This window comes from Petaurus breviceps, unplaced genomic scaffold (assembly GCF_028583685.1).
Source record: "Petaurus breviceps papuanus isolate PSGF00001 unplaced genomic scaffold, PetGlider_PUasm1.0 90779, whole genome shotgun sequence".
Classification (NCBI taxonomy): Eukaryota; Metazoa; Chordata; class Mammalia; order Diprotodontia; family Petauridae; genus Petaurus; species Petaurus breviceps.
Genome location: NW_027187344.1, coordinates 5,907,177 through 5,930,976, shown reverse-complemented (window position 1 = coordinate 5,930,976; position 23,800 = coordinate 5,907,177). Strand labels below are relative to the sequence as shown.

At 36.9% G+C, this 23,800-nt stretch overlaps 1 protein-coding gene across 6 annotated transcripts in view; it reads right to left on the bottom strand.

The window, feature by feature from the left end:
• Window positions 1–298: 298 nt before the first annotated feature.
• TTF1 (transcription termination factor 1) overlaps window positions 299–23,800 on the bottom strand; it is a 33,659-nt gene continuing 10,157 nt past the window's right edge. For 5 of the 6 annotated variants that reach the window (XM_069069305.1, XM_069069307.1, XM_069069304.1 and 2 more), the window contains 9 exons: window positions 23,496–23,713; window positions 22,800–22,985; window positions 21,247–21,325; window positions 19,268–19,398; window positions 17,301–17,538; window positions 15,911–16,000; window positions 10,495–10,560; window positions 5,115–5,200; window positions 299–884 (listed from right to left, as the gene is read on the bottom strand). In XM_069069305.1, coding sequence (XP_068925406.1) covers window positions 703–884; window positions 5,115–5,200; window positions 10,495–10,560; window positions 15,911–16,000; window positions 17,301–17,538; window positions 19,268–19,398; window positions 21,247–21,325; window positions 22,800–22,985; window positions 23,496–23,713 — 1,276 coding nt within the window. In that variant the 3' untranslated portion in view covers window positions 299–702. Of the gene's footprint in view, window positions 885–5,114; window positions 5,201–10,494; window positions 10,561–15,910; window positions 16,001–17,300; window positions 17,539–19,267; window positions 19,399–21,246; window positions 21,326–22,799; window positions 22,986–23,495; window positions 23,714–23,800 lie in introns of those variants that run through there. The other variant, XR_011164704.1, reaches the window with a different exon arrangement.

The following is a 23,800-nucleotide window of genomic DNA, read 5'->3' as shown; positions in this document are numbered from 1 at the left end:
TTTCATTACAAGATTAAAAATCTTTATCTAAATGACTTTATACTTGTTTCATTAACTATAATGAAATGTACAAGGAACTATCTCTACATAAAAAAAAACCAACCTGAAGATATTGTTCAACTACTCATTAGCAGTAGAAATTGGTCATTCCATTTGTGAGGGATATCAAACTCAAAACAATACAAATAATATTTTCATGATAATCTAATACACAAGTATTTTAAACTAATATATCTAAAATGCAAATTTTTTAAGTAAAAAAGTCACTTTATCAGAATGAAATCAAGACACCAAACAATAATTTAAAAAATCATTTTATATAGTTAATAATTGACAACTTTCTCCACAACAATTCTGGGAGGTAGGGAGTGCAGGTATTCGTATCATTTTACACATGAGGAAATTAAGCCTGGTTACTAGCTAGTAAATATTTTTTTCCTCCTAGACTCATAACATTCCCTCAATCATATTAGCTCACCTCTTCACCTGTAAAATGAGAGGGTTTAGGAGACACTTTAAATGTCTCTTCTACCTCAAAATTTTAATGATGTTAAGGCAGAATTAAACAAACACTTCCCCTCCCCCAATCCTTCCCTGGTCATTATCCATTTTTCACAGGATGACAATTCTGAAAATGACTAAAAGACTAGAGCAGTGTAATAAATTAAAAACATAAAAAAGGAACTTGTGTGTGACCCCAGTTTAACTGCTTTCTTCTCTATCTTCTTCTTCGCTGTCACTTTCACAAAAAAAGATGTCCTTGAATCGAAACGACTGCCTTGGCACCTCAGGCTCCTGGACAGTTGTGCCTTCCTTCTTCAGCTTCCTCTCTAACCTCTGTTCCAGTAATGGGCGGCTGGTCTCATAGAGGTAGTCTATGATTTCTAAAGAGGAATAAAATTTCAATTGTCACTTAATCCTTTAATCCTGGTCTGACTCAGTTTCCTCATTTGTAAAATGGGGAAAAGGGTAGCACCTACCTTCCAAGATTGTTGTGAGGATCAAATGAGATATTTGCAAACCTTAAATTTTCATGCTGGCTACTGTTATTATTTTGTGAAATCTTATAATCCCAAGTTAATTCTACATTAAATTCAAACGAATATCAGTGTCTCTAGGTTCAAAATGGTGCATGGAACCAAAATTTAAGAGACTCTGGATCCAAATCACTCTGGATGTATTTTACAGTATGCTAAGATAGCTGAGTGCTGACTCCCTTCACCACTACAAATTCCTCCATATTTTCTCAGCCTCTTGTAATTCTTGTTTATATCTTTTTTTTGTCTTCATAAAACCATAAACACAGATTTAGAGCTGGAAGGGACTTCAGAAGTCCCTAGTCCAAAACTCAAATTTTACAGATGAGAAAACTGCAACCCTGAGATGTTAGATGATTTGTCCGAGGGCACACAGGTGTTAAGTGGCAGATAAGGGATTTCAATCTAGGACCTGACTCCAAATTCACAGCTTTTTTCAACAGTAACATTTTCATAGATCTTCCATAGGGAGTCTACTTAGCATAATGAAGGTCTTCCTCTCTATTTTTAAATTGTTTTAAGTACTATATTTGATGAGACATTAATGAAGTAGTTAAAAAAATGTTACAATCAATAAATAAAAGCTGTACCAGGTGATAGGTGATTTAACTAGAAATCAGTGACTGATTTTCAAACAAACATAATAGAAAGTACACAATCAAATAAGTGTTATTCTCCAAATACTATACTCCCATAGTTGTAATATTCATAGGAAGTGGCCATAAAGTTATACGACTGATTTTTATAACAAACATTCCATTCCAGTACATTTATTAAAATGAATTTTATTCTTTAAAACAGTTACACTGGAAAACCATAGTTATTTGAATCATTCCAGTTCTACTAAAAAACATCAGATTGGGTAAGATGACAAAAAAGGAAAATGACAGATGCTGAAGAGGATGGAGGAAAACACGTATACTAATGCACTGTTTATTCTGGAAAGCAATTTGAAACTATGCCCAAAAAGCTAACAAACAATATATACCCTTTGATCCATCAATACCACTACTAGATCTATATATTAAAGAAATCAAAGAATGAACAAAAAGTCTCACATATAAAAAAATATTTATAGCAGCTCTTTTTGGAAACTAATTGGATTGGAATTTAACAAGATGTCCATCAACTGGGGAATGGCTGAACAAGCTATAGTATACAAATGTGACAATGCTATTGTGTGGTAAGAAATGATGATAAGGATGATTTCAGAAAAATCTAGGAAGACTAGCATGAATTGAGGTAAAGTGAAATGAGCAGAAACAGGAGAACAATTTATACATTAATAGCAACATTGTAAAGATAATCAATTTTGAAAGATAGGAACTCTCATCAACAAAACGACCAACCCAAATTCCAAAGGACTCATGATAACACATACTAGCCACAGTTCTAGATAGAAAGCTAATGGACTCAGAATGAAGATTTCTTCTCTTTCTCTGCTGGTGGACATGGCTAATGTGGAAATTAATATATATCTGTAATAGGTTTTGTTTTTCTTGCCTTTTCAAAAAGTAGGGAAGAGGGAGAGGGGAGAGAAAATTTGGAATTGAAAATAAAAATGAATTAAAACAAAATGCCTATTGATTGGGGAAAGGCTAAACTGTGGTATATGAATAAAATTGAATGTTTCTTTTTTTTTTTTTTAAGCAATTGGGGTTAAGTAAAGGTTACATGGCCAGTTATTTCTGGGTGTGGTGCTAAGTATCTGAGCCGGATTCGATCCCCAGGTCATCCCAACACTGGGGCTGGTGCTCTTACTCGCTGAGCCATCTGGCTGCCCCTACAATTGAATATTTCTGACAAATGTGTCAGAAATGACAATGTGATGAATACAGAATAGCATGGAAAGATCTATATGAAATGATAAAGAATGAAACAAACAGAGCCAAGAAAACAGGATACACAATGATATAACAATGTAAATGGAAAGAACCACACATATTCAAAGATTAAAAGTGAATGTTGCAAAAATATAAAAATGAGCATGATTTAAAAAGTTAGAGATACTCTTACATCCTACTCCTTTGCAGAGACGGGAAATCCACAAGTATTATATATTGCACATATTTGCAGACTTAAAAAAAAATATCCTCATCAGCTGTGCTGATTTTTTCCTCTTTTCTTTAAAAAATACTATTTGTTCTTGGGGCAGCTAGGTGGTGCAGTGAATAGAGCACTGGCCCTGGAGTCAGGAGGACCGAGTTTAAACTAGCTGTGTGACTTGGGCAAGTCGCTTAACCCCAATTGCCCTCCAAAAAGCAAAAAAAAAAACCCAAAAAACAACTATTTGTCATGTGGGATATCTCTCCAGAGATGAAGGGGAAGTAATGATGTAAAAAAAAAGATACCAATTAAAAATACTGTAAGAGGCCTTTTCACAGAATACCTAGAGGAACTTCATAAAGGAACTAGCACTGGTGAAGTGGGAGAAGATCAGAGATTAAATTCACCTAGAAGGAATTATCATTAGACGCCATCCTAACTGCTTATGTCTGAATCTTCTTTTCATAATAGAGTTTGTATCAGGAATAACCAGGACCACTGACCACAACGGGACAAGATAACCTAGAAAGAGAATTACTTGACTCCTAATTTGTTGCTATCTTGTACAGTAAGGAAAGTGGTTTTTAGAATCGTTTCAGTTTCATATAGTCAGTTATTCATTTTATCTTCTGTAATGGCCTCTATTCCTTGTTTGGTAAAGAACACATATCCTACCCATAGCTATGAAAGGTATATAATTTGCTTTCTTCTATTTTTTCTTTCAGTATGGGCTTTAATATTAAGGTCACATTCCATTTGCAACCTATAGTGGAATACGGTATAGAATGATTTTTTTTTTGAAGGGAAAGGCAAGGCAATTGAGGTTAATTGACTTGCCCAAGGTCATACATCGAGTTAAGTGTTAAGTGTCTCAGGCCGAATTTGAACTCAGGTTCCCCTGAATTCAGGGCTGGTGCTCTGTTCCGTGTGCCACCTAGCTGCCCCTAGAATGATTTTTAAAATATAAAGGACAGAGAGAATAAACAACATGGAAAAGGAACTGTAGTGTAAGCCAGGTAATGAGATAGTGAGAACACTATTTATACAGATATAAAGGAGTCCAAGGCTCTAGCCCCAACCAAATCATACCCCTGGATGGGATGCTTGGATCCCAATTTCAAAATCACATTTCTCTCCCTAGCCTCAAAACACTATCTCTGCCAGCTTCTCCCTGCCCCAATGACAGGGTGTCTAGCAATTACTCATTTCTCTCTCTGTCTGGTACAGTAACAAGTTGGACCTGTAAGAATTCCACTGGATTATCTCTGCCAAATCCCTATGTCTGTTCCATACATTCTGGACTTCTCATTATGCTTATCTTAGGCTTTAGATATATGTATCCTCCCTACGTCTATCAAGACATCGATGGATATCAGACTGAGCATTCCTCAGTCAGCCCTGACCACGAGTTGACTTAAGTGATGCTGAAGACCTAAAACCACACCTCCATAATGGCACCCCCACCCCTAGGCTATTTCCCAGCGAATTCTGGGTAAAACAATTGTGCAGTAGATACTAAAAGTGCATGTTCCTTTAAGAACTAACCACTCCTTAACCACCCCCAAATCCTGCCCTGAATCACTTGGTTCACAGATCTACTGATTCACTGTAGTATACCAGACATTTAGATGTAGTTTAAATTACTTTGTTACATATCCTGTGATACAATGTCATCTAAACAAGTGGTTCTCAATCTTTTTTGAGTGAAAAGGATCTCTTTTTACTCTCAAAAAACTTCACAGACCCTCTCCCCCAAGAGAGATAATATTTATATTAGTATCTGGTGAGAAAAAGCATAATAAAAAACTATTAACTTGGCAATACTTTAACAAGAATTTCTGTTTTTTTTCCTATTAGCATAAATGAATGATTGATCATACATATAAAACACACTATTCATGCTGCACATTTTTTGGGGGTCAAATGTGAATTTGTAATCTGGGTTTACAGCTCAAAAGCTGAGAATCATTGATCTAACCCAATACCCCTAGCAATAAAGTAAAGTAATATTTCGAAATTAAGACTACTGACCTGGGAAAGTCTTCCTCTGCCAAAGAGGGACACAGGTAGCTTTCAGTTTGTAAAACTTAGATTGAACATAGGATGGAGGAACATCTCTAAAAAAAATAAGCAAGCAAGAAAGAATATATCTACATTCAGCATTCAGCAACTCACAAATTCAATATTATGAAAATTATATCATTGGTATCATTATTACTGTTGTTGTTTAATCATGCCTTTGTGACTCCATTTGGGGTTTTCTTTGGCAAGGATACTGGAGTGCTCTGCCATCAGGAACTGAGGCAAACTTGCCCAGGGTCTCACAGCTAGTAAGTGTCTGAAGCCACATCTGAAATCATGAAGAAGTCTTCCTGATTCCAAGTCCAGTCCACTGTGCCAGGTAGTTGCCCATGCAATTATTATTACTAATATCTACTTACAATGGCTAGGAACCAATCTTAAAAAGAAAATAGACCAGAAACCACTATTCTTTTGCTTATAAATAAAAGCACTAAGTATAGTGTGCACCTGATTTTAAGAAAGTAATTTGGAGTAGTCAGGGGGACAGACCTTCATTCTTTTTCCCCTTCCCTGAAATAGGACTTGGAGATCATGTAATCCAATTAACTCAATTTAGAGATAAGGAAAAAGGCTCAGGGAAGCACTTATATGTACCTGGGGAAATCCCTTCCCTGTCTAGACCTCAATTTCCTTTTCTATAAAATGAGGGAAATGAACTAAAAATGACCTTCATTGCTCTTTTAGAGTTCAGAGTCTTAAGACTTGCCAAAGGTCGCACAGCTAAGGAAGTTGCCAGAGCCAGAAATAAAACAGTAGAACATACCTAATAATCTTTACAATATATAACAAGGTTCAGTTTGCCATTTTAGAAGGTTGACACCATATTTTTAAATAATTATTTTTCAAGATTTTAAGTTCCTTTAACAGTTTTCTCAATTGTAATCAACCAATCACACAAGCATTATTATGTACCTACTATGTGCCAGTAATTGTGTTAGGAGCTGGTGATACAAAGAAAAATGAAAGAGTCCTTGCCCTCAAGGAGTTTAAATCTATCAAGCAAGACACCCATCTACAAAGGCTTCCTGTAGAAGGCACTACTTGAACTTCTACAGGAAATCGGAGATTTTAGGAAGCAGATGTGAAGAGGAAGCACAGTTCTGGTGAGGGGAACAGTTAGGACAAAAGTATGGAGACGGGAGATGGAGTGTCGTGAAGACATTTTGGCTTGTACAGTAGGCTACAGGAAGCAGAATAAAGAGGATGGAAAGAAAGGCTGGGGCCAAAGTCTTTAAAGGTTTAAGAGAGGATTCTATACTTTATCCTAGAGGCAAAAAGGTACCCCTGGAGTTTACTGAGTAGCAGAGAGATATGATCAGAGGTACAGTTCAGGAAGACCGATGGTAGCAGTGTGGAGGGTGGAATGGAATGAGGACAAACTTAAGGCAGGAACACCAATTAGGAGGCCATTACACAAAATCTAATTGAGAAGTAATGAGAATGGTGGCTAAGAATAAGGGATCAGACAGAAGATGTTGAAGCAGAAATGGTGAGATTTGGTAACTAAATGGATATATTTGGTGAGGGAAAAATCATGGATGCCCTGGGTGGGAGAAAACGGCATTCTATCATGTGCCAGGCATTGTGTTAAGTATTATCTCATTTGATCCTCATAACAAAACTGGAACTAGGTGCTATTATGGCCATATTACAGATGAGGAAACTGAGGCAAACAGCAGTTAAGTAACTTGCCCAGGCTCATATAACTAGTAACTGTCTGAGGCTGGATTTGAAGTTGGGTCTTGTGACTCCAGGCCCAGCAATCCATCCATTGTGCCACCAGCTATCTCATAATGGCCACAGATAAGAACCTGGTAGAATGGAAGAATGGTAATCTGCCTTCAAAAGAAACAGGGAAATTTGGAAGATGGCTGAAGTTATGTTAAGTATGAAGTTAAGATGCCATGGGACAGAAGCTCTGGGGACAAGCTGGGTCAGAACATAGAATCTGGTGAAGTAGAAAGGTTCTCAAGTGACAGGTGTGGGGAAGATGATGGTGTAGAAGGCTTGTGGAAAGAAAAGATGTGAAAAGTCTCTGTGGAAAGGGGGACAGAAAATCAGAGAGGAATAAAAGAACTGTTTTACTGAAATGAGGTCCTAGCTAAGTTTAGGTAACAAACTGCAATGGAGCCAGGGAGCTCAGTTCCATGATTTCCTACCACTTCCATTCAGAAGCATGACAATAGGAATGGAGGAGACATATGGCAGAGGTTATCTATGGGTGGGGGGCAGAAATGTAGAAATGTATCAGTCCACTATCCAATCAGAATAAAGGAATGCCTATATTGCCTAAGATTATGTAAGCTTGCTTTGTTCCTCATTGATGACTATAAAGATTCTGTTAGTCCTCCATAGGTGTCTTCGTACCCTACTGAGGAGGTCTTTGAAACTGTTAGCTTTGCTAATAAATTTATTTGCGTAGAAACTTAAAAAATATTTGTCCCTCAGATTTCTCTTGCAACATGTTCTAGGCCCCAGGGGCAGAATGGTCGTATTTAATGGTTGCAAGGTAGACAAAATCTGGAGGAGAGGAATGCAGACATGTCATCTGAGAATTGGATGAAGAAGGGATTTGTAGATCAGAAGTGAAGACTAAGGGTGAATGCAATAGCTATCCTCAAGCAATTTAAGGCTTATCCTATGGAAGAGGGACTAAACTTATTCTGTCTGGCCAAAGAGCAGAACTAGGAGATGAGTAGAAGTTACAAAGAGATCAAGTTAAAACTGATGGCAGGACAAAATTCCCAGCTCTTAAGAGTGGCTGCCTTTAGGGTCAGACTGGATGGCTGCTGACATCTCTTCCAACTCTAAAACTCTGATTCTAATGTCAAATATGAAACAAATGTTGTGATATCTTTAAGAAGAGAATCATCTGTAGTTAAAAAGGTTAATAATGGGTATTTGGTGAATATTGATGCTATCTAGCTTGTTGTTGTGTTTGACTTTGTTTTTGAAGAGGACCATGGCATTAGGGAAATGATGACATGACTTGCAGCTGACTTTGAGTGAGGGAGGGCTGTGTAAGGTCACCAGCCTCACTTTCTCCTCCAGAGCCATCTGGATCCAGTGACCAGATATTCATCAGGAAGACTGGAGATAACTCAGGATGCAATGGGAGACCCTGGCCCTTTTAGGCTAAAGCCTTTTCAGGTACTCACTTAGAGTGAGGTAATGAACATTCAGTGAATAGGCCTCTTTAAAAATCGAGGGGGCAGCTAGGTAGCACATCGAATAGAGCACTAGCCCTGGAGTCAGGAGGACCTGAGTTCAAATATGGCCTCAGAGACTTAACACTTCCTAGCTATGTGACCTTGGGTAAGTCACTTAACGCCAGTTGCCTTGCCTTCCCCCTCCAAAAGTGAGTAAAGACAAGGCACCTTTATTTAGAAAAAAATCAACCTGGGAGGGGAAGACCTTCAGGATTGCTGTTCCAAAGAGAAACAGTTACCATAAAACAGACAAATATTTAAGTGTTTTGCGTGTATTTAACAATGTTAAGTTTATGTATGTATCACAACAATAAAACAAGAATCTAGTAAATATTTTAACTGTGAATAAAATATACAGATACATAATGGAATAGATCATGTTTTCCCTCTCTTATCACTACATACTGCTATTGGCAATCATGTTGTCTCTAGACTCAAAAAATTTATATTCTAAGAAATCAAGTATCTCTTCTTTAAAAAAAAAAAAAAAGATAAAGGTTCTGCCACATCTTTGCTTGTAGACAGGCTGTCGAGGTCAGAGAGATCCCATGTGGAGAAGCAGCTGTGACCAGATGGGGTGGTGTATGCCTATAATCCCAGCTGCTGGGGAGACTAAGACTGGCAGCTCTCCAGCTGTGAGCTAAGGTGACTGAGGGTCTGCACTAATTTGAGTATTCCTATGGTGAGCTTGGTGGTAGAGGAAGACCTCAAATGGCCTAAGGAGGGATGAGCCAGCTCAGGAAGGAAATGGAGGTCAAAATTGCCATGCTGTTCAGAGTAGAGCTAGGTTTGTGAGTAGCCCCCAGAACTTCTACCCTAGGTGAGACTTTAAGTGCCTGTTCAGTACACAAACCCTTAAAGCAGTCTCATTTAGAGGTAGTAGCAGCAATGGTGAAGTCTAGTATACGAAGCAGTGGTGCTCCAAAGCTGGCCAGAGACAACTGGGGGGGCCAGTCCAAAGTCAAGTTTTAAGTTCAAATTCAGTTTCAGATACCTCCTAGCTGTGTGACCCTGGGTAAATCACTTAACCTTTGTCTGCCTCAATTTCTTAACTGTAAAAATGAGGATAATAGCAGTACCTTACTCCCAGGGTCGTTGTGAAGATCAAACAAGATAATCGTAAAAGGGCTTTAGCATAGTGCCTAGTATACATTTGTAAGCACTTACTAAAGGCTTATTCCCTTCTTTTCCCCAAGCTAAGGGTATGGATGAGCTCAGCTATGGTCACTAATGGTGGCTGCTGCAAGAACAGTGAAAAGAGCTGGGAGATGTAAGACCAGTCAATGGTTAGTGGCTGACCAAGCGAAAGCTCGTCATTCTTCCAGGAAGCTGCTAAGTTCTATGAAGATGTGCTGGAGGTTTTCCTTCTTTCAAAGCCCCATCCAACAAGGACATCTGCTAGAAGCCTCCTCTTGCCTACAAGATCAGTCCTTGATGTACCTAGTTTTCCTTGTCCAGTTTGGTTATGTGTGTATTATTTTATGTAAATCAACAAATACTTATTGTTATGTGGATCATACTTTTCAAAGAATTTCAGGGGACAGAAAAGTATTTTAGAAACATAAAATGGAGAAATTACAATCTTATAATTAAGTTGGGGAGACAAGTCTGACAAGAAGGGGGAGTGTGTGCTTGAGTGTCAAATGAGTAAAGAGGAAAATTAGCTTTTTAGACAAGTTTGAGTTGTTAACTACTTAACAACCGGCTGTCTGAAAGCCCACCTGACATACTTTTAAGTTTAACCTGGGCTTAGCCAATTTGTTTTGTTTGAGTACATGTTTGTAACAAGGCTTAAGGGATAGGGAGAGAAAGCTGAGCCTTCATTTGAAAAGAAAAATGCAAGGCCTTACACAGGTCTGATAACATTACAAAGGAAAAGTAAAAAAATGTTTCTTGTCATAGAGACAAGCAAAATGAAAACTCACTCATCTCTTACTGGCTAGGTATTATAGTACATAAAATTTCCTTTCAAATGAAGTGAAATTACTAATACTTCTCTAAAAATCCTACATGTTAATTTCATGTTGTTCTAAAAATTTACAGGTCACCTTTTAGATGGAAACATTTATATTACATGAATATTACTTCTGATTAGCCTAACATCAAACAAATATTCTTACCCAATGGCACCAGCAAGGTGTTCCCAATTAACTTCATTAGCTTCATGTACATTTGTCTGATACAACCTGATTGGAAATCAAAAGTATATGTTAATCAAATCTGTTGTATGCCAAGTCACTTATTGACCAAATAATAAATGCAGAAAAAAGAATAAAACAGGACTACCAATGGTTTAAAAAAAAAAAAAGAGATAAATGGAATGGATTAGGTAAACAAGAGTGAAGGAGATATGGCTTAGCATTTGAGAAATTCAAGAACACAAATTCTTGGAGGAAAGATTCAGTAATTTATGGGAAAACTAGAAAATAAATCTGCCTACTGATTTAGGCCAGGGGATTCCTAAATTGGGGTCCATAAATGTTAAAAAAAAAATTTTTTTTGATAGCTGTATTTCAAAATAATCGATTTTCTTTGCATTTATGTATTTTGTTTTTTATATGAAAAGGTCTTTTTAGGCTTCACCAAACAGCCACAGGAGTCAAAAAATCCATGAAAAAAACAAAGAACATTGCATACAACATGAATGAAAACCTAATGGATATGAGACTAAATCCGAGAATTCACATTATTTAAAAAATTAGTGAAGAATGAAAGGCATTTTCACAACTGTGGTTAGGAAGAAAATTCATAACCAGACAAGAATGAGGAAATTATAAAATTTACACAAATTACAAAAAAACCTGGCAATTTTAATTATTTACAATTTAACAGTTTTTACAGAAACAAAATCCATGTAGCTGGAATAAGAGAAGTCATAGATTGAACAAAAAAAAATCACATCCAATATCTGACATTCAGATTCTCTAGGGAACTGACAGAAATAAATAAAGACCAAGAGCCCCTTCCCCATAGATAAGTGGTCAAAGGACAGGAATAATTAAAAAAAGACATGCAAATTATCAACATCAGAGTGATAATTATGTTCGAAATGACTAAACAATAAGAGAAATGCAAATAAAACAATTTTGAAGTATCACCTCACACCTGTCAAGCTGACAAAGATGATAAAAAATGGAAATAGTCAATGCTGAAGAGGCTTGAGAAGCCAGGAACATTAGTACACTATTGTAGGAGCTGGGAATTGGTCTAACAATTCTAGAAAACGATTTATAATTATGTATGAAAAGTAAACTAGATAGTCATACTCTTCGACCCAGCAAACCAACTACTGGACTTTTAACCCAAAGAAATAAATAAAAGAAATCCCTTGTGCATATAAAAATAAACATAGTAGCACTTTTTTGGTAGGAGCAAAAAGCTTAAAACAAAATTTAGGTACACACTGGTTAGGAGATGATTGAACAAATGGTGGTATATGAATATAATGAAATCAGCAAAACATGGACTAGTATGAAGAGAAGAAAAAGCAGAATTTAACCAACAGACACAATGACCAATAATATAAATGAAGACACCACAGAACTCAGATCAAATGCAATGATCAGCATGGGTTCCAGATGACCAACACTGGAATGTACTTCATCTCTGCAGAGAAGTGGTGTTCTATAGGTGTGGAATTTTCCCCAAGTTCATGCTATATTTGATGGTTTTCCTTAACTGCTACTTTTTAATAGAGTACCATTCAGTGAGTATTTGTATGATTTATTGAGAAGTAATTAATTAAAATGGCCCCGACTCCCTCTTAAATGAAATAAAACATTTAATCTTGTGTTCAAAAAATAATCTCTATCCATTTGCTTCTCTTTGCTTAACTATACTTATCCCACTTCATATGCAGGGTAGTGTTTCTGTTAACTGGCTTACCAAACCACATTCCCAATCGCTCACCTCACTGAAGTTTTTACACAAAGCTTTCTCTATTCTGGGATTCTCTCCAGTTTTGTACTGTTCAACAACCACAGCCTTTAGGAAGCCTTCTCTGATAGTGCTTAATATACCTCCCTCTTCTTGTACAGTTTTGGTATACATATACATACACACACACACTATTTTAAATCAATCAAAAATTATTTTCTGAGTGTTTCTCATATGGACTACTCTCTAAGAATGGGGGGAGGGGGGAACATGGGGCAAATGCACAGATGGAGCCAAGATGGCAGAGAAGAGGCAGGGACTCGCTTGAGATCTCCCCCAAACCCCTCCAAACAACTTTAAATAATGCCCCAAAACAAATTCTGAAGTGGCAGAACCCACAAAAGGACAAAGTAAAACAATTTTCCAGCCCAAGACAACTTAGAAGGTCAGCAGGAAAGGTCTGCTGCACTGGGGTCAGAGTGGAGCAGAGTCTATGGCCCAGCCAACCAGGAGTAGGCTAATTCTGGTTTCCAGACTGGTCAGCCCACAGATAGTAAGTGGGTTAGACAGCTAGTCAGAAGATTACAGGGGTCCCTTTGCTGGCACTAGGGGGCAGGACTCTGTTGCATTGCCCATACTTGGGATTTAGGTTGTAGTCCTGGGTTTCAGTCCCAGGGCAAGGAGGAGCTTGGGACTGTAGGAGAGCTGGGACCCTGGTCATGGTTCCAGGGTGGAAAAGTGTTTGTGGTCACTCAGATACCCAAGCACAGGCTGGGAGAGTAATAAACATACCTCTTGCTAGATCATAACACCTCTGAAGAATGGAAAACTTACAGGTCCCCAGAATTTTGGGACAGTACCCCCTCCACTCAGGAAGCAGAGTCCCACTTTAGCATAGAGTTAAAAGTCAAGAAATAGACTAGAAAAATGAACAAATAGCAGAAAAAGATTACTATGGTGACAGAGGTCAAAACAGAAACTCAGAAGACAATAAAGTCAAAACTGCTACATCCAAAGCCTCAAAAAAAATAAAATAAAACCCAACAAAACAAACCATGAATTGATCTCAGGTCATGGAAGAGTTCAAAAAAGATTTTAAAAATCAAGAGAAGTAGAAGAAAAACTGGAAAGAGAAATGAGAGCAATACAAGAAAATCATGAAAAAAAAAAGTCAACAGCTTGGTAAAAGAGGCACAAAAAATACTGAAATAACACCCTTAAAAGACACAAATGGTGTTTTTTTTAGTTTAAAAAACAAAAAAGGCCAAATGGTAAAAGAGGCACAAAAATTCAATGAAGAGAAAGCCTTCAAAAGCAGAATTGACCAAATAGAAAAAGATATACAAAAATTCACAGAAGAGAACTATAAGAATTGTGAGGAACATAGAAGCATTTTTAAAATATAAAATGGGTAGGGCAGCCAGTAGCACAGTGAGTAAGAGCATTGGCCCCAGTGTCAGGATGACCTGGGGATCAAATCCGGGCTCAGATACTTAGCACCACACCCAGAAATAACTGGCCGTGTAACCTTGAGCAAGTTACTTAACCCCAATTGCTTAAAATATATATATATATATAATGGGAAGCTTATAGCCAAGTTGGAGAGAGAATTTTAACAAGAGAAGGGAGTATATATTTTAAGTGTCAAATGAGTAGTGCAGAAAATGAGCATTATAGGTAGGGGTGTACTGGTAAATATTAAACAGTTCTCCAACATTCACCTAACACACTTAAAAGTTTAAATTTGCGTTAATATTTTCCCATCACCTTCTTAAATCTAGACAACCAACAAAACAATACATCAAGTCTTGATTTGAAGGGTTTGTTGATTTCCAAGGTGTAAAGGATCTTAATGAAAATGTTACAACCAGCCCCATCTGGTCTGAACTGCCTCCAGTGTCCCCTCTCTGATGAGAAAACTCTAAAGGAGGAACAGGGAAGCACAGACTGGTGAGGGAAGGGAAGTCTCAAAGAAGAGATAGGATGTTAAATTGAGTCTGGAAGGACATACAAGATTTAGAGAGGAGGAGGAGGGTGTGCCTGGTGCAGGGAGCTATATGAGCCAAGGTATGGAGCTAAGAAAGATGAAGGTATGCTTGTGAGGCAGTGAATAGGAACAGCTTAGCTAGAAGAGAAAATTCAGGTTGGGGAATAATGAAATCATTATTGGCAAAAATGGAGCTTTGGACTTAAAAAGACTGTTTCAGTTCTATACTGGGCAGACACATCTTCCCATACCCTCATTTCTAAATCTCAACATCATTTCCCATTCTCTTTCTTCTTTCCTCTAATCCTTCCCTAATTCAATTTTTCTCCCCAGCACCTTGCCCCACAATCAACTTTTTAAATATTCATTCTTTCTGTATCTACCAACTCAGGTCTCCCACATACATTAAAAAAACAACTTTTAATATCCTCTGGCAATCGCCCTATGTCTCTCCCACCTTGGACAGTCAAAGGCTTAGAAAAAGATGCTACCACCTCCCTCTTATTTCTCAGCCCTCATCACTCAACTGCTCTCTCCAACATTACCAAATCAAATGGCCTTCTCTCAGTCGTCATACTTCTGAACCTTTCAGCTGCATCTGATACTCTGGACAGTCCTGTGCTTCTGCAGTCTCTCTCCTCCCTGGGTTTTCAAGACACTGATCTCTCTTGGTTCTCCTGCCTATATAATGACTCCACTAAAGTCCCCTCTGCTAGATCACTCTGCATAGCCTGCCCTCTAAATATGGGGGTTTTAGAAGACTCTTTCATGGGACCTGGTCTCTTCTGTTCTTGCACAGGCTCTCTTTGACCTTATCAGCTACCATGGATTTAATTATCACTTCAATGCAAACAAATCCTAGGGTTTACTTACCCAGCCCCTGTTTCTTCCTTGAGTTCCTGTCCCACATCACCAATTACTTACTGACCATCTGGAGCTGACTGTATTGTAGGCATGTCAAGTTCAACAAGCTCATTTTCACTCCTCTTTTGAACTTCCCTATTTTTGCCAAAGGTACTACCATCTTCCAGTCACTCAGATTTTTAACCTTGGAATCACCTTTAACTGATCTTTTTTTAACCTCCCATATCCATCAAGTTGCCAAATCTTTTCAATTCTACCTTCACAATATCTCTCAAATTCAACTTCCCTCCAGCCACATGGCCACCACCCTAGTTTCAAGCTGTGATAATTTCTTATTTGGACTAGAGCCATAGCCTAACTGGTCTCCCTGCCTGAAGGATTCCCTTTCTCTAATCCATTACCACCGCCAAAATTACTTTCCTAAAGGACAAGTGTAACCATGTTACTTTCTTATTTAATAGTAGCTCTAGTACTTTTAGATAGTCAATAGAAACTCCTTTATTTGTTATATAAACCCTTTTATAAATCTCACTGGCCTTAATAAACATTACTGGCCTTCCTATGACCTATCCAAGCTGGTTTTCTTGCTTTTTCCTCATACATGCCCTGAACCTCTCATTTCTGGTCTCTGCACAGGCTGTCTTTCATCCCTGGACTGCACTTCTTCCTCACCTCCATTTCTTACAACTTTGTGAAGTGTCTGGCATATCTGGCATAGTGATACTTAGTAAATATTTTTTGATTGATCTCCTTATGAAAAGTTTCAAAGGCTAGAGAGATTATCTTTGAACACCTTTTAATTTTTGTACCTTTCAATAAGGTCGATTTTGGCACGCAGAGCATTTGTCCCACGGTACACAATCTTCCCATTGGTCATCCGCTTGGTTAGAATTTCAGGCCTAGGTTAAAAGTAACAAACATACAAGTTTTTCATTTTAGGGAAAAACTTCCATAGGAAATATACATTTTTATAATTTTAGGTCACTAAATCACTCTCATGTGGTATATTAATCCAATTTCTACTATCTACCAGGCTCTTTTCCACAGACATAAATCCATCCATTTTTAATCAGGGATAAGAAAAATCTGCACATTGTGCATGGTTCAGCATTTTTATACCTCATATTAACAGTTTATTTACTTAACTGACAGTCATTGTCACTGTTATTGACTGGTAAGGTATCCAAACCATACTAGACCTAGTATAGTTATATATGTGTATTGTTTATTCCTAAGGTTAACAGATAGGAAGTAGGGAAAGTTAAAATTTTAAATTGGTGAGTTTCTAATAAGGTCAGTCTAACACTCTGCCAAGATCTTCTCTTGCCAAAACCTAAATAAAATGTCAACTTAAGAATGAAAGGGTCATCACTGTCACAAGCTTAAGAAGCCATAACATAAATACTTATTCTCAGATGACAAAGTTCTTTTCAACCTCTAACAACTCATCATCATATTTTCCCCTGAAATACTTCTAATACTTTACTAACCCATTTCTCCTTAGAGAAATCAATAGATTTTTCTAAAAAGATTTTTGTTTCCCTATATATTTTAAGACTCTTTTGGTTTACTATCTGTTCTTGGTATTTCATTTCCTATATGTAGTCTTTCCTTAAAAAAATAAAATTTTAGGGGAAGTAGGTGGCACAGTGAGTAAAGCGCCGGCCCCAGAGCTGGGAGGACCTGAGTTCGGTTCTGGCCCCAGACATTTAACACCCACACAAAAATACTAGCCCTGTAACCTTGGGCAAGTTAACCCTAATTGCCCTCCAAAAAGGCAAAAAAAAAAAAATTTTAAACCTCACAAACTTCTGACTTATTTTATATTTTGCCATCTATATTCAACAATCATGCTGGAATTGGTAAGGAACATTGTCAGGATTTGACTGATGTGTTAGGTTAGTTTTGCTAATCTGCGCTTCCTTCCTTCCTTTTCTTTCTTTCTTTCTTTCTGGGGGAAGGCAGGGCAATTGGGGTTAAGTGACTTGCCCAAGGTCACACGGCTACTAAGTGTTAAGTGTCTGAGGCCCAATTTGAATTCAAGTCCTCCTGACTCCAGGGCTGGTGCTCTATTCACTTCGCCACCTAGCCACCCCAATCTACTTTTTCATTTTTTATTCTTTGTTACAAAGGAGAGAAGGGCTAGTTCTCTATTTGGAAATGAAGATGATGAAATATGAGAAAAATCTCAAAACTTACCACTTACTTTTACACTGCATCCAATTTCTTGTCTCTACTTTGGCTTCTACTTCTACCCATGATATGCCCTTATAGAGCTGTTTCCGCAAAATTGATAAAGATTCTGGGGAACTATCTTTTTGGAGCCGAGAATCTATGTCCTCCACCTCTTTTGGTGACAGCTTCTTTAGAATCACTTCCTCAACAGCTTTAATTAGTCTTCGAGTTTCCGCTTTACTCCAAGGACCATGATTTATCTCTATGGACATATGAAAAGATAAGAGGCAATGTGATTCAGGGGAGAGAGAGCTAGCCCCAGAATCACCCCAAGTAAGTCAGTAAGAACTCAAGCATCTGTCCTGTCTCAGACACATGCTCACCTCCAGACTGTAGACATTTTCACTGGCTTTCCCCATGCCTGAAATACTTTTTTGTTTTATCTCTATGTACTGGTTTCCTTCCTAGGTAAAATCTCACCTTCAACAGGAAGCCTGACCTCCCTTATAGATTATCTCCAATTCATCCTTTATATACTTTGTTTGTGTGCAGTTATTTTCATGTTGCCTCCCCCATTAGACCGTGAACTCCGCGAGAGCAGACTGCTTTTCTTTCTTCCCTAGAGCTTAGTGCAGTGCTTGCTACTACATGACACTTGGCATTACATAATAAAGGCTCCCTGACTGACACACTAGCTGTGTGATCCCGAGGAAGTCATATGATTTTTCAGGGTCCCAAGCAGCTCTCTTAAACTCTAAGAGAACACTGATGCACTTATACATAAATACAACACTACAGAAGCTTCAAAGATGGTCCTGCATGGATAGCAGAATCAAGAATCACAGACCAATCCTTGTCTGACAGACTCACAATCACAACTAAACAAAAACACAACCCTAGGTCCTAGAGTCTAGGAGTTAACACCCTCCACAAATCACTTTTCCTCTCAGTGCTCTATCTATGAAACCTTCTAATTTTCTAAGAAGATGATGACCTAAATTGGTGGAGGGAGTTTCCTGGCCTGGGAGTTCCCCATACAAACAAAACCACAGCTCTAGCTAGTCCTTATCCCTAAGGAGCTATAGGATAAAAGTATAGTCACGTAAAAAGAACGGAAGATAACCACGGGAAATACAGTGATGGTATGGAATTTGAAGGATTTTAAAGCCAGAAATTTAATTTTTTAAAAAAGTTAATGATTTTCCCCTCACTCGACATCAGCAACAGCAATGTCCACTCATTTCAATAATATCATAAGAAAATCAAACTATGTTTATTAACATCATTCTCTCTTTTGGGGTTAATAAGTTCTGAATACAAAAATAGCTGTACACAATGACAGCAGTATTGTTTTATGGGGGGGGAGGAACCCTGCCCGATAGTTTCTCAATCCTCATTATAAATATACAATGTAAGTAGCTATTTAATTGAAGACAATAAAGTTAAGAGAAACCCCCTTTCTGAAGAAATCAGGGAATCCTTTGATGTGAGGAAAATTTAAAAAAAAAAATCACTTTCCTGGAACTTATCACCTAAATAAGCTCCCTACCAACATAAATGAAAGCTCAAACATTGGCTTATAAAAACAAAACAATGATCCTGAGCCCTCAGCCAAAAATCTCCTCTGCTATACTCAAGGACAAAAGAATCACTAACAAATTTTTGTAATCCCTACTGCCAAGTTTCAAATATTTAGCTATTCAATTAAACAGATTTCAACAGGAAAAGGATATTTCTACACATAACAATCCTGTTACTATTTCTCAGTAACGAGGAGAAAAAAGTCCAAACTGATTCACAGGGCACAATTAAATAGATTTCCAATATTTCCCATAAAGTTTACACCAGTAAATGAAGTAAATCAATATTTAAGAATGCTTGCAAAAATTAAATAGAGCAAATAAAATAATTTTAGAGTTCAGCTCAGATTTCAGAAATGCAGTTTCAGCAATCTTGCTTATTTTTGAAGCAGAAAAGTACACGTTACTTACTATTGCTAATCTGAGAGAATTTCAGTGCTACAGAGAGACTACTGCGGGACACCATCTCACCAATCTTTTTCCAATCATTTCCATGTATGGACTGGTACTTCTTTAACTTCTGAGTGTCCTTTTTAGTATATCTAAAGAAAAAGAAATAATCAGTCTAAGCAGGTTGTAAATCTAAATCAATGGACTAAAGTATTTTCTTACCACTACAGAATGGTTTAATGGAAAGTAAAACAGATCTAGGTTCTAGCTGCGATTCTATCAATGACTAGCTCTGGGTAACCTTGGATAGGATTTTGGGAGCCTCAATTTTATTCAACAAATATAAAGTGAAATCAGGTTGGATTAGATAAACTCTAAAATTCCTTTGAACACTAAGATTCTACAATTTCACGCAGTTAAAGTTAATATTTTATATTGAAGTGCCCATCAGAAATCATACACCAAAGCCCCCTAAAACCTGCCAGAAGGGGCCCCTACCAGGGTTCCTGGAAACCACCGAATAGGCCATAATAGTAAGGGAACTTTTCACATGTGTTGCTAGAAACATACCCCAGATAAAAGTCTGTTCTTGTTAGGTACCCAAGACTTTACTAGAAATGGTACCCTCCCTTGGAACCATGTTTTGTTGATTAGCAATACCTAGCTCTATAAAAGTATACCTTTCAGAAGACTCAGTGCTGTCTTCCCTATTGGGGAGGCAGTCATCAGCTGGTTAATAAACACTCCTATCAAATTATAATTGGTTTTGCTGTCCTGTTTCTCAGATGTCCACTACAATATCTGTGAGTCAAGAACTTGTGATTTCATCCTTGTAGGAACTTCCTCCACTAACCCTAACTTACAGTCTTAGTTATTTAGGCTAAGAAAAGTTAAGAGGATTGTTTACTCGTGGTCATATAGCTGATAACTGTAAAAGTTGAAACGAACCAGTTTTTCCCATACTCCAGACATCATACAATGCTAAGAAAAATATAATTATTATATTAACTACATTATTATAAATGACCACAAAAATTACAATGATAGACATATAACTGTATTAACATTACATTATATACTACCATATTAACTAAGAAAAACATTCTCAATGTAATTACAATTATTTCCCAGCAATACAATAATATCCTAAACTAGGAAGCCTTTTATAGTTTCACAAGCTATCGAGTCCCAAATGACCTTCGAGATCACCTAGTTAAACCCTTAATTTACAGAGTAAAAAACTCAGGGCCAGAAATGGACTTGTCCAAGATCATAGGGGCAAACTCAAGTCTTTTGATTTCAAATCTAGTGTTCTTTCTACTGTTATTAATGAGATTATGAGATGAAAGGTGGATTTTTCACTTTTAGAACTTTTGGATTATTTCTTAAGACAAATTATTTCATCCTAAAATCCATCCTTAAAATTTTTTAGCCATAAATAAACCACCTGAAGAAATTAATGTGCTCAAAAGTTAGTATTAATGGGGTGGCTAGGTGATATAGTGAATAGAGCACAGGCCCTGGAGTCAGGAGGACCTGAGTTCAAATCCAGCCTCAGATGCTTGATGCACTTAAATAGCTGTGTGACTTTGGGCAAGTCACTTAACCCCAATTGCCCTCTAAAAAGCAAAAAAAAAAAAAAAAGGTTAGTATTACTGAAAAGCATTCTTTGTATTAATCATAATTAGAAAGAATCTTTAATAGGGGCAAAGAAGGAATTCCACTAACAATATTAAAATGTTGTGTATTTATTTTATCCTAGTGTGCAGAAAATAAAATAGTATTATTATATCTCCATATTCAAAGAGTACTACATATTAATAAAACTTTAAAAAACTTAATATTTTATATCTCATGTGAAAATAAAAAATGATATTTTTTTTTACTTTTATGCACAAATACTTGTGGAAATATTTTTCTACTTCTGGAAGTAGACTTTTAGAAAAGTATCACCACTGAGGCTATTAATATTTTCTCAATCTAATAGCTATTTTTCTTACCTGCCTTTATAATTGTTGATATCAAACATTTTTTTTGCTCTATAATAGACTAATTTCCATGGCCGGGGAATACCTTCACCTAAAATCAGAAACAAAGGTAGTTATCTAGAGAAGATGAAAATGTATTTTCAGGAAATGAAAAGAATGAAACCAAGCCACAACTATAAAAGCATCTTAAACCAGTGTTTTTCAAGAGAGCTAGGTGATTATAACACAATCTGAGAAAATGACTCTACTTTTATAAGCTATCATTTTCAAAGCTAGTTAAGCTCTGCATGGCTCAATCTGACCAATGTTTCTCCTTATCAGAGGTAAAACATCTATGTCATATCTAGGTGCCCAAACAAGAAGTAGTATCAACACAGAGTAGGCATTTAATAAATGTTTGCTGAATTGTTGAATGACCTGAACAATTCCATAGTAGTTCACTTTTTCATCCCTTTTTACCCTAAAAGTTCCCAAATTATCCTGCTTGAATTAAAGACAGATTTTCTTTTATAGCATATATTCCAACATTTCCTCAGAGAGGAGTCCTACAACTTTGTATGGGTGCCATGGACATTAAAAAATTTACAAGTGAAATTAAAGAATGGAAATGGGAAAAAAGTACTAATCTCTGCAATGAGAAAAGAGTTAAGGATATAGAAAAATGATAAGAATCAACCACTTATAATTTAGTTTGGAAAAGAGATTAAAGAGGGAAAAATAAGAGGGAAAAGAAAGTAATCAATGGTACAACTCGCCTGGTCAATTCAAAATCACAAATTTCTTAGTATTTTCCATATTTTCCTGTGGTCAGCACATAATCAGTTCAGCTAAACTGGCAGGTAAAGATCTTTAAAGGAAGTAATTTAAAGGAAGTTCTCCCATGAGGCCATTTGAGTCCCTTTACTTTGAATCTAATTATACTCACTAAGAAACCTGCTGATATTAATTTGGTTTCTCAAGTGTGTTTTCTTAGTGAGAAAATTTTTTATTCTGATCATAAGGTCAGGGCCATTTGTGAACTTTATTTCTCAGGGTAAATAAATGAAAGCTGCAGAATCTTAAAATTGAAGAAGAGGGAATGGCTTAGAGAAATCCTGGTTTTACTAGGATGCCAAGGCACAGAATTTAATAAATTACTGACAACAGGAGCAGCTGGCCTGCCCTGACCAGGTCTTTAATGATCATCCTGTTGTGAAAATAGAAAGGTTATAAGTACTGCTTATACAATTATTTCAAGTGACTTTGGTCAATGTGAAATAGTAACCAAAACAGTGACCATCATTAAGCAAACTGACAAAGCCTTGCTTCTGAACCAGCAAAGCCAGGGACCAGACCTTAGAACCACAGTGATGACAATGAGCTAGTGTGTTATAGATATTATATGTGTATAGGGATATGTACATATAAGTATGTAATATAAACAACACATCAAATTTTGTCATGGCAAGGGCTATGGGAGCTGCAGGATGTTAATATGCTAAGAAATCCTCTACAGTAAATATTGGCAAAAATAGAGTTTAAAGAAATGCTTAATGTTAATCAAGAAATCAGAATACTCAACTTACTAATGTGGCATCTAAATTGGTGCTTTCTTTTTAAGTTTGTGATAACAGATTTCTCCTCTGGATATCTGTCTGTATGCAGCAATTTGTCTGCAGTCTCAATTCCAGTCAATGATAAAAAATCTTCCACATTTTTCCTTAGTTGCTCATTTTCCTTTGCAGAAAATTTGCCAAATTTAATAGGCATACCTGGAATTTCAAAATGTAAATACCTTTTATTAAAACCAAAATAGTTCTTCAAACCAGTCTTCTAACCACTTTCTTTGATCAATCTAAGGACTTCTGCTTCTTCCCTAACGAATTCCCAGATATATGAAACAGGCAAAAATATACACTATGAAGGTGGTTACATGGGAAATAAAAACTTATGCTAAGCCATGTAATTTAGGCTTTGGCCTAAAAATGGACTAAGCTCTGGATATGCCAAATCCACACCAGAACTTTTACTATATGTAAGGCAGTATGCAAGGTAAAAATAAAGGATAAGACAAGGTGACATTTTAGGTGTTCTTAATCTCTGCATTCTCTTTCTTTCATAAACTGGCAAATCCAGAGTTTGCTGATTTTCAGTGCATAGTCTATCATATTGCCTTAGTTTAAATTTTTTCCATCAGTATTGATTCTTTCCTTTTTTTGGAGGACAATTGGGGTTAAATGACTTGCCCAAGGAATTCTGACTTTCTTACAAAATAAACTTACCTTGTTCCTTAAATTGCTGAAACCGTTTTAAGTCATCCTTATACATTTGCTTTACTGTTGCAGCTGCCCTTTCCTTCACATTAGGAATAAATTCTTGGAGTTTCTTTACTGCAGTCTCCAAGTCAACATCTAGATCTATCAACTCCTCAGACAAATTTTCCAAATCTGAAGTGTCAGCTTCTTCCAAGTTCCTTCTTTCCTCATCTATAGATACTAACCTAAGAAACAGAAAAGGTGTGAATCTGCAATAACACCATCTATTTAACTATTTTTTAACCACTTGCTTAAAATGTAGTTTCCTCACT